A 15,673-nucleotide genomic window follows, 5' to 3' on the forward strand; every position below is an offset into this window, starting at 1 on the left:
TGCACTTACCTGCTCGCTGTCGCCACGTGCAATAGCGGCGGCAGCGAGTGGGTAACAAGGAGCGGACGAGCACTGACAGTGTAATAGGGGCTTTAGTCACTGCTCTTGTTTTTTTTGATAAACCACCTTATGTGTATGTATTCTTGGAACATGCAGGAAGGCTGCAGCGCTCATATTACACCGCAGGTTGGAGGAGGGGACTCCGATAAAGTGATGTTATCTAGCCACCATGACAGGGAGGCGTACATCCCATCTGTAGATCTCCTCACTGCCCAAGTAAGTATCATGGGTATATAGCTACTGCATATAAGGAGTCTGACAATCTTATGCTGAACAAGTCTATTGGGTATACACTGGATATTGCCATCCATTATAGGAAGTGTACATTCTAGGGGGCTCAGATCACTTTTATGGGAGGGTATGCTTTAAATACACAATATACAGTGTTCGCAAAGAACACAGACATTTTAGATTAGAAATGGTTGAGGGACTTTCCTGCAAAAATAAAAAGTCAAATCAGCTAGGGTCAGAAAGTTACATAGATGTGTGAATCACTACTTTAAAAATCTCCAGTTTTACAGTCCTTATCAGCTGCTGTATATCCAGCAAGAAGTGGTGTAATATTTCTTATCTGACACAGTGCTCTCTGCTGCCACCTCTGTCCATGTCAGGAACTGTCCTGAGCAGGAGAGGTTCTCTATGGGCATTTGCTACTGCTCTGGACAGTTCCTGACATGGACAGAGGTGGCAACAGAGAGCACTGTGTCAGATGGGAAATATTACACCACTTCCTGCAGGACATACAGCAGGTGATGAGTACTGGAAGACTGGAGTTTTTTCAAACATTTATTTATTTTTCATTTTATATTTTGACTTTTTTAAATAGAGGTATAAATCTATATAACTTTCTGATACCAGTTGATTTAAAGAAAATCATTTTCAAGTACTCGGCAGAGCAAAAAGTGCCTGGTTCTCCTTGACGGCATACCACTGGAATTGTAATGTGTCTTGCTGTTCTTCATTCTAATTTTTGGGACGTAATATACAAAAATTACAATGAAAAAATGCAATACCTTACAGTGGCAGGCGGGAGATAAGGGTGTATGGCCACCTTTTCCCGAGCACCATGAGCATGCTCGCTCAACACTAGTAAAAGACAAACCTATAATACAGCTATACTAAGTGCCCTGGTGTGTTCTCATCACACAGCTTTGACATGTGCATCATTTGCAGATCTCAGTGTTCTGTATATTCTCTTATTTCCTGTTATTCTTCCTCTTTCCTCAGGATTTGCTGTCCTTTGAGTTGTTGGATATAAACATTGTGCAAGAACTAGAGCGTGTGCCACACAATACACCTGTCGGTGAGTTCTGTAATAGACACAACATCCGATTATACGAGGGGTTTCATGGCAATTGTTGCTGCTTAAGGTGGCGTCACCAGTTATTGGGGTTAAAGGGAACCAATCGTTCCAAAAATCGAAATAATGCTACATAAACGTTGTTGGTACATCAGCGAGCACACCTCCTAAACATATACCTATGCCCTATGATGTATGATCGGATGATTAGAAAACTTACTTTGAAAAAGTCCCACACTATATGTAAATGTGGACCAATTAGTGGTGGCTGGGACAAGTAGTATATCTCCCAGCTAATATAGTTATACTTGTAGGGCTTGTCAAGTTGAATGGGCACTGTTACCACAAATAACATTTGACCTGTCATCAGACATCCTATCATCAGACATGTCAAAAGTTATTGATCACATTAAAAACAATATTGACAGAATGAGCAACCAGCCTGGGAGTGGATCGAGCTGCCATGATCTCTTCACAGCTATATCTCCTGATCAGAGCTTGCTGTGATCAATATGTCTGATGATATGTCAGAAGGTATTTGTAGTGACAGGTAGAATTTTGCCAATTCCTTCATTTGGCAATCTTATTTCGCTGCTCTCTTCCTCTCATTTTTTTTATACATTAGTGCAATTTTTGCAGGTTTGTAATTGTTCGTATGTCTTAAAGTCTATTTAATGGCTATTTATTTTTTACCTTATATCTTCATGCTGTACCCAGAACGCTTCCTGCTACCTACCAGAGTCTAATAACCCAGTACAGGCCTCCATAGACTAAGCTTGTTTCCTGGGCAGCTTTGGATGGGCAGCTGCAAAGTTGTTCTAGATGCAGGCTAAGTAATGTCAGATAGTTTGGTGCCCATCTGCTAATACAATTATATTGGACAAGCCATTACCTATTATCAGGTTTTCCTAATATTCCTAACACCATCTATTTTTACAGATATGACACCATGCATGTCCCCTCTGCCACATGATGGGCCTTTAATCGAGAAGCCTGGCCTGGGACAGATTAAAGAAGAGAGTGATGGCTCTGGGTATAAAAGCAAGGCTGGTAAGTTTCTATTAAAGGGGCAATCCAGCAGCTATGAGAAAATAAAAAGGGCACTCACCCCTTGGTGTGATCTTCTTTATTCATGCAGCGTATAAAAAGCACATGACATACTGGGCTACTCAGCGAGATGCCAGACACCTAATATGAAGCAAGGTAACAGCTGGTTCGCACGCATGCGCGCTTCTTCAGACTTCTTTGGAGGCCCGAAGAAGCGCACATGTGCGCGAACCAGCTGTTACCATGCTTCATATTAGGTGTCTGGCGTCTTGCTGAATAGCCCAGTATGTCCTGTGCTTTTTATACGCTGCATGAATAAAGAAGATCACACCAAGGGGTGAGTGACCTTTAATTTTTTCATTGCTGCTGGATTGTCACATTTATCTATATATTCAAAAAAAGTGAGCATCAACCAGTGATTGACACTCTGTGCGTCTTTTAGACTGGCCATATACATAATCTCCATTGTTGGTGAATCCCCTGGGAGTCGTGCCGGTAGCTATTGTCTTATGCGGGCTTGTTTGTATTAAAGGGGTATTCCGCTGAAATTAAACATGTAATATGTGCTTTCTGACCTGGCACAGAACATAACAAACATGGCTCTTCTTGCCTTTCCATGCTTCCATGGTGTCCTCCTGCGTCATCTTCAGTTCCCAGATGAACAGTCCCACCTCCATTTTTGAGACGGGCTTATCTCAGCAGTGTCAGCCGCTCAGCCAGTCACTGGCCACATCGCTGTCTCATCTCTGATTGGCTGAGCGGGCTGTCACTGGTGAGACATACTGCAATAGCACACAGTTTTGATGGCTCCCACTGACTTCTGTCTGTTTAGTTGTACTGATATCACCCAATGTTGTACTGATATCACCCAGTGTTGCAAACAGGGAAGAGGACCAAGGAGGACGTGGAGGGCCCAGTCACCCAAGAGGAAACTGAAGAGGATATTAGTGGCACTCAGTTCGTGTGTGAAACTGTAATGAGGAGTCTGACCTTAGATGCCGCTCCAGACTACAATCCACCCCAGAAGAAGACGTCCATTCACAGTGAGTGATGCGCTGTACTGAATCATTTATTAGTCACTAGATCATACATATGGCCTGATTAATTCCATTATCATTATAGCCATCAGACTTCTGTTTCTCCTAAGCTGAGCTTTAAAGGAGTCTGGCATTGTTTTGTTTTTTTTCTTAAAAGGCAGGGGCACGGGGAAAGTAACTAAGAGTATTAACTCACCTTTCCCCATGCCTCTTCAGCCCCGAATTGCTGCTCTGGGATCCCTGCCGGGATCTCTGGCGCTGCACATGTCACGCCCCGGCTGGTGGACTGGCTGGGCATAACACCTCCCCAGACACTGATTGGCTGAGCAGCAGCCAGTCCATCAGCCAGGTGATGTCATCACAACCTGGGGGGAGGGGATGCCTTCCGATTCTGCCACTCACCACAGGTACGGGGAGAGGTAAGTTTTTAAAAATGGCCGGACTTCTCCTTTAATTCCCCTGCAGAGGTATAGAGTTAGGGCCCTATTGCACAGGGCAATTATCTGCCCAATCAATCAGATATCACCCTTCATTGTCTTTCATCTAGTTTAACCCTTTCACGACCTGGGGTCATCATTACATCAATGCCCAGGTTGTTTTTGGACATCAGCTTATGGGATCATAATGATCCCATAAGCTGATGTCCCTATGTCTGCCCCCTCTCCTCTGTCCTCTGCCGCTGTCACAATCACTTATAGCCGGGACCCGCCGTGGATGACACAGGCGCAGCTTCTGCGCCTTTGTTATCCTTGATTGTAAATAAACGTTGCTGCAGCCTCAAAGAGAGGCTGCAGCAACGTTACTTTAAAGTGCATCGGCGGAAGGGGGTTGAAAATCATTGTGGCGCATTGCTCGATCTAGTAGGAAGTGCGAGGCTGACAGCTGAGGAAAAAGAATAGAAAAAAAATAAAGATATTACTTACCTCTCCATGCTCCCCGATCACCGCAGCTGCTGCTAAAGCTTCTAAGACCGTCTCTGAAGTGACCAGCCACTCAGCCAATCACTGGCCATGTCAATGGCCTGTCATTTTAGAGACTGCTTCATAAGCTTTAGTGGCAGCTGCAGTGAGCAGGGAGCAGACAGCAGGACACTGGGGAGCATGGAGAAGTAAGTAGTAATTTTTTTTTTTATATATATGCAGCAAGGGCTGCACGGACATTGCTTGTTACACTTGTTAAACAATAAAAAGCTGTTATCACTATATATAAATACTGTATGACACACATCTATGGCTGGCTCTGTTCACACTGTGCTTTTCACTGACAGGTTCTGTACATTCTTCTTCACAATCAAGTTTCACCTACAGTGTGAAGTCAGATGAGGACGTGTCTCAGAAGAGCTCCCCTGTGGTCAGCAGGCCAGTTCTATCCGATACCACAGACACAAATGTTCCAAACCTAGAAAAGACTCCGGATACAGGTCAGTATTAGTTATGGGCTTTAGATTACACAGGCTTTGATTTAGTGACAATTAGAGATGAGCGCAACTCTAGCACGCTACATTTGATTACCGGTGGCTGAAGAAGTTGGATGCAGTCCTAGGGAGTCCAGAAGAACATGAATACAGTCATAGACCGTAACCATGTTTTCCCTGACTCCCTCGGGCTGCATCCAACTTCTTCAGCCACCAATCGGACTCGAGCATGCTCAAGGTTCACGCATCTCTAGTCATAAAGTGTTAGTTTTTTTCAAGACGCATTGAAATACTCAACTAAAACCGATTAAACAAAATATGTGTGATACTGTCTTTACTAGTTACTAAAAAACATTGTATTGAATGGTATTGTAGCATTTGCAGGTGTTCCGCCAGTAGATCTCTATGATGTAGAGCCACAGATCCCAGATGAACATCAAAGAGACGAAGTTGAAAGCCAGGCATCCTCTGATTCTTCTGAAGACTACATCATCATTCTGCCCGAGTGCTTTGATACCAGCCGTCCCCTTGGAGAGTCGATGTACAGCTCTGCTCTTTCAGAGTCTCAGGGTGACAAGGAGAAGGAGGCCAGAGTGATCGATGAGAGTGATGACGGCTGCCTAGTCCATACTCACAGCATTAATGACATCCTCACCACCTCCCAGACTCTAGATGCCATACCTCTCACCCCCGAAGTGATTACGCCATCCCCCCAGTTGAGGTATGAGCATTTGTTTTTTTCTCTCCCAGAATATCACCATTGCATGATACAATCATTTCTTCAGATTTTGGTTTGTACTGCTGCTGGGGCTGTGGAGGACATGTCAGTAATGTATACTTACCTGTCTCACTTCCCTGCCGCTCCCGATTCCCAGGCCATCTGCTTTACGCCACTGTCAGTGTTTTTATAACATCCCGTTCCCATAGGAAATGGACGGTCAGCATAGACGCATCAGATGTTTCAAAAGCTTGACAGCATTGTAGAGCGGGTGGCCTGGGAATCGGAAGGGGAGCGGGACAGGTAAGTTGCTTTAGTAATATGTCCCCCGCAGCCTGGTCTAAGTATGAATTGGCCCAGGCTGAGGAGAAAATTACCTTTATTCACTGCAGGCCTGACTGGTTAGAACTGGAATGGGAAACCTTCGGCCCTCCAACTTTTGCATCATCACTGGAGAGGCGAAGCTTTAGCTTTGGCTGTCCAGACATGATGGGAATTGTAGTTTTGCGACAGCTGGACGGCCGAAGGTTCCTCATCCCTGTGTTACACTAAGACATAATCGGCCAAATCAGGCCGATCACTCCATGTAATAAAGACAATAATCATTGGCTTATTGTGTCAAATGGTCTGACACCAAAATCAATGGCCACTGACTGTGCATCAATGCGTATAATAGCAATGAGCGGCCGACCGCTAACAATTGAATACACAGTTGGTACATTATCTCTCCACACTCCCGGTCTTCTCCCGCCCTCTGCTTTCACTCCCGACTCTGCGGGAGAGCGGCCCCTGAGCTGACAGCAGAGGACAGGAGAAAAGCGTGGAGAGGTAATGTATTAACTATTTGGGCAAGGGCTGCACAAACATCACTAGCGATGTCCATGCAGCCCTTGCTAAACAATTATTGAGTCGTGTTGTAGGCTTAGTAAATGAGCGCTGATCTAGAAGATTGGCGTTCGTTTATATTAATGATCGGGCTGTCATTGGCTCATGTAATAGGACCCTTAGAGTTTGATTGACAGCCTGAGCATATGGGGCTTCTCCCTAAACCATTACTCTCCATTGTGACTCTAACCTCTCGCCATAATTGGAAAACACTGTCACGGTGAATAAAGGTCATTTTCTCTGCTCTGAGGGATCTTTGAATGCTGTTCACCCGGCCTGTCCGGTCCTGGGTACGGTTTGTGAGGCCCCAGGGAACTGACTTGTTCTCTTTAGAGCTGATTCACACCTTTGCTTTTACATTGGCATAATTCCACTTTTATTATTGATGCCGTCTCCCGCTCACGCGCTCCGTTCTTCTGAAGGTTTTTGGCTTCTGTTAGTAGATTTAGTATATTTATTTCCTTCAAGGTCTCCACCAGAACCTCAGGTTTTTGCTACAATCATAGAAGAGATGACGTCTTCAGATATCGGGGCGTCAGCAGCTGAGCAAACAACCACAGGTAAGATACGTCAGCCGGCTGATGGGAATGCACTTAGTGGGGCTCATTTGTATATACTGTTCCTTTTGCTTGCTCATCACCCAGTATACTTGTTTTCCTTAAAGGGCTATTCCATTTAAACATAACTTTTAATATGTTGCTGCCCATGTTGAGACTAACAATTCCTTCTATACTTATTAGTATCTATTCAGTCTCCTTTCCCCAGTTCTGAGCTGCTGCTTTCTGCTGAAAATACAAAAATCTGCGTATGTGAGCCCATCTCTCTGTCTCCCCTTCCCCCCTTCTCTTCTGAGACAGCTGATGTAAACAAGTCCCTGGCTGGCTTTTGTAGCAACATTGTAGCTTCTTTGTAATGCTGGGAAGGTTAATTTGAGGTCAAGTTGCTAATGAGCGTGCTGTGATTATTCCTTCTCGGCATTACAAAGAAGCTACAATGTTGCAGATAAAGCACAGCCATCTCAGAAGGGGGGGGGGGAGAAAAGCTCACACACAGTTATTTGTGTTTTCAGCAGAAAACAGCAGCTCACAACTGGGGGAAGGAGACTGAATAGATAATAACAAGTATGGAAGGAATTGTTAATCTCACTATGGGCAGCAACATATCAAAAGTTGTGTTTGACTGGAATACCCCTTTAATAATTCATGAACCTTCCCAAGGAAAGACAGCACTGACTGCAGCATTAGTTTCCCTGCCAAAACGGCAAAAACTCATTAAAAGCCAGTGGGGTCAGTCGTGTGCTGTTGGTACAGTAGATGTGGCAGAGTGTTAAAGGGGTTATCCAGCACTACAAAAACATGGCCACTTTCTTCCAGAGACAGCGCCGCTTTTGTCCCCAGTTTGGGTGCAGGTTTTGTAATGCAGTTTCATTGAAGTGAATGGAGCTTAAAGGGGTTATCCAGAGCTACAAAAACATGGCCACTTTTCCCCCTACTGTTGTCTCCAGTTCAGGTGCAGTTTGCAATTAAGCTCCATTTACTTCAATGGAACTTAGTTTTAAAACCCCACCCAAACTGGAGACAACAGCAGGGGGAAAGTGGCCATGTTTTTTAACGCGGGATAATCCTCTTACACAGGCCAGTTATCAGCAAAAAGCATTGCTAGAAATGCTCTCTTAGGGTACGTTCACACGTACCGGATCCGCAGCAGATTTCATCTAAATAACTGAACACAGCATCAAATCTGCTGCGGATCCTGTGCGTGTAAACGCACCCTTAGGCTGGGTTCACACTACGTATATTTCAGTCAGTATTGTGGTCCTCATATTGCAACCAAAACCAGAAGTGGATTAAAAACACAGAAAGGATCTGTTCACACAATGATGAAATTGAGTGGATGGCCGCCATATAACAGTAAATAACGGCCATTATTTCAATATAACAGTCGCAAATATTTGCCATTACATGGCGGCCATCCACTCAATTTCAACATTGTGTGAACAGAGCCTTTCTGTGTTTTCAATCCACTCCTGGTTTTGGTTGCAATATGAGGACCACAATACTGACTGAAATATACGTAGTGTGAACCCAGCCTTAGCCGATAATCGGGCTATTTAAAAGTGTCATCGCTCAGCCGGTAAAACGGCTGCTCCTCAGCTGATCGCATCTTTTGTGTGGATGGAAAAATCTTAATGCTATTGGACACACATCTCGCCAACCGCAATACATTTAAATGACCACACAAACAATGCAGTTATCATTCGTGCGGCCTGGCCGCTTGATTAATCTTACCTTCTGAAGACACTGCAAAAGAGCACCAATTTCTTGCAATGGATTTGAAAAAAGAAGAGATTCCAGTCTTTCCTTTATGACCCGTTCCCTGTTCATAATCTGTTCCTGGCTTTGGCTTCAAAGATCTGTCAGATAAATCTCTGTGTAAACGCACCATTAAAGAACCTTTTCTGGTTTCTAGATGAATAGAGCCCACAATACAGGTGCAAACAGAGAACCATTAACTAATCTGCTTTGCTTGTTCCATAGTTCCTACCGATATTGCTGCAAGTCCGCAACTTTCAGAGGCTTCTCCTCCCCCCAGATCAGTCTTTGACAACACAAGGTAATGAAATAGTCCATTATACAGTGTGTGTGTGTGTGTGTGTGTGTGTGTGTGTGTGTGTGTGTGTGTATAATATATATATATATATATATATATATATATATATATATATATATATATATATATATATATATATATATATTTTGGTTATGTGAATGTTACCTATGCAATGTACCTTTTCTTTCCATAGGCAGAACACTAGAGGCAGTATTGCTGGAGGTCTGGTGAAGGGGGCGCTCTCTGTGGCTGCATCGGCTTACAAGGCTTTATTTGTTGGTCAGCAGGAAACTGCAATGGTGCGTATGATTTTTTTCTTTTCTTTTCATTGTAAATAGCCAGTATGAGCATTCATAGAGACATTAAAGGGGTACTCCGGCAAAAATCTTTTTCTTTTAAACAAACTGGTTTCAGAAAGTTATATTCTATTCAAAAATCCCAAGCTTATCCATCAGCTGCTGTGAGTCCTGCAAGATATATTATTTTAAGAGATTAGCGAGCCGCGAGCATGCTCGAGTCCTTCCGAACCCGAACTTTCGGCATTTGATTAGCTGTGGCTGCTGAAGTTGGATAAAGCCCTTAGGCTATGTGGAAATCATGGATATAGTCATTGGCTGTATCCATGTTTTCCAGACAACCTAAGAGCTTTATCCAAGTTCAGCAGCCCCCGCTAATCAAATACCGAACGTTCGGGTTCTGATGGACTCGAACCCGAACCCGGTTCGCTCATCTCAAATTTTTTTCTTTTCGGTCTGACACAGTGCTCTCTGCTGCCACCCCTGTTAAAAAAAAAAAAAAACCGCTCAGGCAAGATGGCAGCTCCCATAATAATGTACAAAAAGTTAAACAAATAAAAAGTAGTCAGAAAATAGAAACACAAAAAAAACACATTAGTATCTGACTCTAATCAGTAAAAGAAAATTTAGGTGACGCATTCCCTTTAAGTAACAGGGAGAGAAATGCTAAGCTACACACTTCTCCCGGCTCGTTCTAGCAATCAGTGGGGGGGTCTAAACACCCAGACCGTGACCATTTAACATTTTTGACATCTCTGAAGGATAAAAACTTCAATTATATAATTATAGTGATTATTTCTTATGTTATTCATATTGGAGAAAGTTATAACATGACCTAGGTGCTAGGTCATGTGACTCTTACAGTAAGATACTTTTTTCCTTATCCACAGCCCCAGTGCTCAGAGGAACAAGCCGGAGCCATGATGGCCATTCTCCTGGAAATGGGATTCTGTGACCGTTCGCTCAACCAGCGGCTCCTGCGCAAACACAACTACAACCTCATGGATGTAGTAACAGAACTGATTCACATCAATGACAATGACTGGTATTCTGCCCGCTACTGAGGCGGAGGGACAGCACTTTCACTAAGTCAGCATAGCATCTGCACGGCACAGCCCGCTAACCTGTTTTTTAGTCCTTCTGTGTGTGTCGGTGTTCCCCAACTTTTTTTTTTCTCTCCCCCATAGTCTTTATTTGCTTCTACCTTTATTTCTAGGTGAGCTGTATGAGAAGCAGCTTACTTCAGTCTAAATCTGGACGGCTGCTATAGGTGTCTATAGACTCTGCCTGAGACATTGTTGCGGGTATAGAAACTATTGAATGGTAATGTAACCCGCACCTTTATGAATTGATTCCTATGTAGATGAAGACTGCAGCACCTTTAAATATTGTCTTAATACATCCAGCTATAGGATATACAGTAGTAGGTGTATGGCCATGTTGGTGATGTATATCACTAGCTCTAGAAGGTGGCCCTTATTTTTGGCTGAGGCCTTGTTCACATCTGCAGCAGAGATGGCCCATTGCACAATAGACACCAACAGATCCCATTGATTATATTGGGATTTGCCAGGTTTCTATCCGATATCCATATTTTTTACTAGGATTTTACTAGACAAATTTTTTTACTGCTTGCAGTTTTATCCGGTCAGTCTCCACGCTCTGCGACAGAACTCCGATGCACGTGTGAACTTAGCCTTGTACTGTTGTGCATATAGGACAGTGATGGCTAACCTCGACACTCCAGCTGTTGCAAAACTACAATTCCCATCATGCCTGGGCAGCTAAAGATATGGCTTTGGCTGCCCAGGTATGATAGGAATTGTAGTTTTGCAACAGCTGGAGTGTCAAGGTTAGCCATCACTGATATAGGAAATAGACAGCTCTTCTGGTGTCAGGGGACTGCATTGCAGCAAGGAGGCATCTATACACATGCACCCACACAGTAGCTCATTCATCACACACTGGGCTGATGTTAGGAGGTCAAAAAAAGATATATTTTACTTTTGCACATAGCACTTAATGTCATCACTTTAATGCTGCCCGAATGATGAGTCCTTGGTGTGGTTGCCTGCAGGTTCTCCCCACCATTCTTGATTGATTGGTTTTCCCTTGTTGGGGTATACTGGGGGGGATCAAGGCTTTCCCAGCTGATGGACAGCCTGCTTAGACAACTGGAGTGGCATCCCACCCCAGTCACTAACTGGCTGAGCTGCCAGACCATCACCAAGTTCGTGACATGGCAGCACAGTGGGTCCCGAAGTTGCGATTGGGCATGGGAAGAGGTTAGTTAAAGGGGTCATCCAGCGCTACAAAAACATGGCCACTTTTCCCCCTACTGTTGTCTCCAGTTCAGGTGCAGTTTGCAATTAAGCTCCATTTACTTCAATGGAACTGAGTTTCAAAACCTGCACCCAGACTGGAGACAACAGGAGGGGGAAAGTGGCCATGTTTTTGTAGCGCTGGATAACCCCTTTAATACCCCTGCAATAAAAAAAAAAAAAAAAAACAGGAGGCTGGACTTCACCTTTAACCATCCTACAGATCAGTAAAAAAAGTTTTCAATTTTAAAGCCGTTAGAAGAAAAATTCATGGTACCTGGTGTTTAGAGTATGTCCACCTTCTGAGCTGTGTGTCGGAGGACTCACATGCTCTGCCTCTCAATAGAATTAGCTTTCTCCCCTACTTAATATAGCCTATACAATGGTACATGGTAGTTTACCCAAGAAGGGACTATACTGTCTGCTGCCAGAAGGGGAAGGAGAGTGATTCTCTCTATAGCTATATCCAGCAGCACAGAGCAACCAAGGGGAACACATTAATGCAAAAAAAATATATATATAAATAATTTTTTTCTATTGTAGAAGCACTAACGATATCCATCAATTTCTGGACTTACAGTATGACAGTGATTCTTGGGCTTACTCCTTTATTTTCTGTTCACTTGTATAGAGATTTGTTCATTCAGTTAAAACAGGGATGGGGAACCTTCGGCCCTCCAGCTGTTGCAAAACTACAATTCCCATCATGCCTGGACCGCTAAAGCTTCGGCTGTCTGGGCATGGTGGGAATTGTAGTTTGCGACAGGTTCCCCATCCCAGAGTAAGAAAATCATTTTGTATAGTTAACTTGGACATAAGTTTTATTTTGCAGCCAGTGCACTCAATTCCTGAGCTTACATTATATATCATTATATTTCCCACGGCGTCAGGTAAGACATGTAGTTCCCTCCAGGCATCATTTCATAGGGCCCTATTCCACGGGACGATTATCGTTCGCATAATCGTTAACGATAAACGATCCAAACGACTGCTATTACGAAAGACCTGAAATCGTTCACCCATTTACGAGGAACGATAATCGTTACTTATGATTGTTCTTGGGGTCGTCTTGTCGTCGCTATTGCGTTCGTCACTACTGCGAACGACATCTTATTCAATGCGAATGAGCAATGATAAAAATAGGTCCAGGTTTTATTAAACGATCAACGATTTCTCGTTCGGTCGTTAATCGTTAACTGCTATTCAAACAAACAATTATCGATTTAACGATAATCTGAACAATAATCGTCCCGTGGAATAGGGCCTATAGTCCAGGAAGAACTGATTTTTAAGGAGTCACAAAGATTAACATAACACTAAGCCCCGTCCCTTCCTGGTTATACCCCAAAGTCTGCACCATATGAATGACACCAGGGACTCCTAATGATATCAATGAGGCACAGTTATCATGCAGAATCTACATTAGGATAAGGCCTGTGTGTGAACATACCCGTAACGTTGACTTCCCGGCCATATTTGCTAGATGTTTGTTCCGAATGTCATGATCTTCACTGTAGTTATTGAACAGCTGAGCTCAACCAAACATTTCCATACAAGGGGCCCAGCTGTACGTGATATATATGATGATATATGTCCCTTACGCTACAAACTATATGTATAAGTATTACAAGAAAAACTTATTGCAGACAGTTACCCATAATATTGGGGGGGATGGACTGCACAACATATATTCTTTACAGCAGTATTTCTAACAGTGTATAACCTAGAAATGTCACAATTTACACAATTAAATACAATTATTTTTTATAAAGAATAAAAATTCCCAGTAAACCCTACATGTAGTCAGGACGAGCACAGCATCCTCTATCTATAACCAACATGAAAATCTTTTACTTGCTGTACTGATCTGAACTATTGTTATAGCTTGTGGCCATAGCTTGTTTTTATCCAGCTTCTTTAAAGGGGTTCTCTAGACTTAGAAAACCATGGCCATCTTCTTCCAGAATCAGCACCTCTCCTGTCCTCAGTTTGTGTGTTTTGCAACTCTGTTTCATTAAAGTGAATGAAGCTGAATTGTAACACCACGCCCAACCTGAGGACAAGGGGGGCACTGTTTTTGTGCTGTTGTCCTCATCCAGAACTACATTTAAAGGGGTTATCCAGGATGAGAACTTAACCTGAATGCAGGCTGCACTTTATCAGTAGAAGACACAGACAATAGTATAATACCTGCAGATGTTCAGAGCCAAAGACAGGATTCACACCCGTCATTTCAAATCGGAAACACCTTCATCCTGAATCTGTGCTAAACACTAACTATAGGGCAGATGCTGGCAGCAACAGTGGGTGATCCACACCCTGGAGATCATTTTCAGCCCATAAGCTCACAAATGTCCTGGGTCTTGTTCACACAATGCAGCCATTAAAATTGGATCATAAGCCTTGATACTTTGTTTGTCCTACAAAACAGCGTTGTGTGAACCATGCCTTATGCTACTCCCAGCATTCAGAACACCTGCCTCATAACCATTTGTATTTCTATTTGAGGACATGTCATATACCAAACGCTTCATTGTATTTACCTGCATAGTGACGTCAATCGTAGAGGGAAAATACACAGACCAGACATAATGTGGACCAATAAAGATGACGATCACTAGAGATCAGTGATGTCACAGAGTCATCAGGCATAGAATAGAGATAACACATGGCAAACCAATACTTTGTACTAGGGGACGTATCCTCCAACATTTCCACCCATTACATAAACAGATCTTATACTTCTTTACTGTAAGGAATTCTTTGTTTTATGTTGGCTTTCTTAAGACTTGCATGAAGAAGTCCAAGAGTAGAGACTAGATGTATGTATATTTAGAAGAAACACTTTAAGTTCTTTACAATGTGATGTAATAATGAATCATTATACTAAATGATTTATTAAAATTGAGACGTTAACATCGGTTTTGTTTGTTTTACTTTGCATCATTCATTCAGGAAGTATAGACGTTCCATCAGGCCCATACCATGCTGTAGGTTCTATATGCTACCAGTGTTAGAACATTAGATTTTAATAAACTATAGAACATCCATGTCGGCTCTGTTATCTTGATACAGAGATCACTTGCTTGTATGGACAGATATGATGAATGCATGTATTTCTGCAAGACAAGGCCGCCACTAGAGGGAGCAAACTGATTAATAAAGAATCGTGAACTGTGTACAACTTTGTGTGCTACCCCTAGTGGCAGCATTGTGCTACAGAAATGTATGCAGTTACATCTGTATATACATAGATATGGAACCCTAGTAGGAAAGTCTATTAAATGATTCCATGATGACTGGAACATCCATTTCTGTAATAACATATCTGTCTGCCAGGGGCGTAACTAGAAATGGCTGGGCCCCATAGCAAACTTTTGATTGGGGCCCCCCCCCCCCGACTGACCACTAAACGGTAAATAGAAGTCATAACTACATAGCTGCTAGCTCTGGTCAGGAGTGCTTGGAGTTAAAGGGGCATTTGCAAGACCCAGGAGACCAGCAGGGCCACCCGGTGCTGCAAATGATGACAGCTTAGGGGGCCCAGTGTGTTGCAGGAGCAGGCCATTGGGCCCCCTGATGCGGCGGGCCCCATAGCAGCCGCTATGGCTGCTATAGTGGTAGTTACGCCCCTGCTGTCTGCCATTATTGTATTTACAGATGATTTAGTGTTACTTATTGTCCATTGCTGCGCTTCCGTTCAGCTGGGTCCTTCCGGAGGGATATCTGGCTAGTCCTGTGTTCGAGACTCTTAAATGAAGTTCCACAGGGTTTTGTTTTTTGTTGCATATTCATGGTTCCCAGGAGCACTGCACCTAGGATTTCACTGCATTGAGTGCTTTAACTAGTAGCCGGCAGTCATATCTTGGGCTGGTCTCCCTGAGATCAGTGATCTGTTTCTCTTGTGGCTCTTCTAGGTAGGGATGGTCCGAACCCGCCGAGGTTCGGGTTCGGCTGAACCCGAACGCTCGGCATCGGATTCCCG

At 43.4% G+C, this 15,673-nt stretch overlaps 1 protein-coding gene across 1 annotated transcript in view; it reads left to right on the forward strand.

The window, feature by feature from the left end:
- NBR1 (NBR1 autophagy cargo receptor) overlaps nt 1-12,809 on the forward strand; it is a 39,266-nt gene extending 26,457 nt beyond the window's left edge. Inside the window, exons 14-23 of the mRNA XM_069953345.1 lie at nt 157-276; nt 1,288-1,363; nt 2,300-2,410; nt 3,292-3,450; nt 4,712-4,864; nt 5,234-5,579; nt 6,930-7,021; nt 8,999-9,074; nt 9,265-9,370; nt 10,258-12,809. Coding sequence (XP_069809446.1) covers nt 157-276; nt 1,288-1,363; nt 2,300-2,410; nt 3,292-3,450; nt 4,712-4,864; nt 5,234-5,579; nt 6,930-7,021; nt 8,999-9,074; nt 9,265-9,370; nt 10,258-10,431 — 1,413 coding nt within the window. The 3' untranslated portion in view covers nt 10,432-12,809. The remainder of the gene's footprint in view (nt 1-156; nt 277-1,287; nt 1,364-2,299; nt 2,411-3,291; nt 3,451-4,711; nt 4,865-5,233; nt 5,580-6,929; nt 7,022-8,998; nt 9,075-9,264; nt 9,371-10,257) is intronic.
- Nucleotides 12,810-15,673: the final 2,864 nt, after the last annotated feature.

The sequence above is a fragment of the Dendropsophus ebraccatus genome, chromosome 14 (genome assembly GCF_027789765.1).
Source record: "Dendropsophus ebraccatus isolate aDenEbr1 chromosome 14, aDenEbr1.pat, whole genome shotgun sequence".
Classification (NCBI taxonomy): Eukaryota; Metazoa; Chordata; class Amphibia; order Anura; family Hylidae; genus Dendropsophus; species Dendropsophus ebraccatus.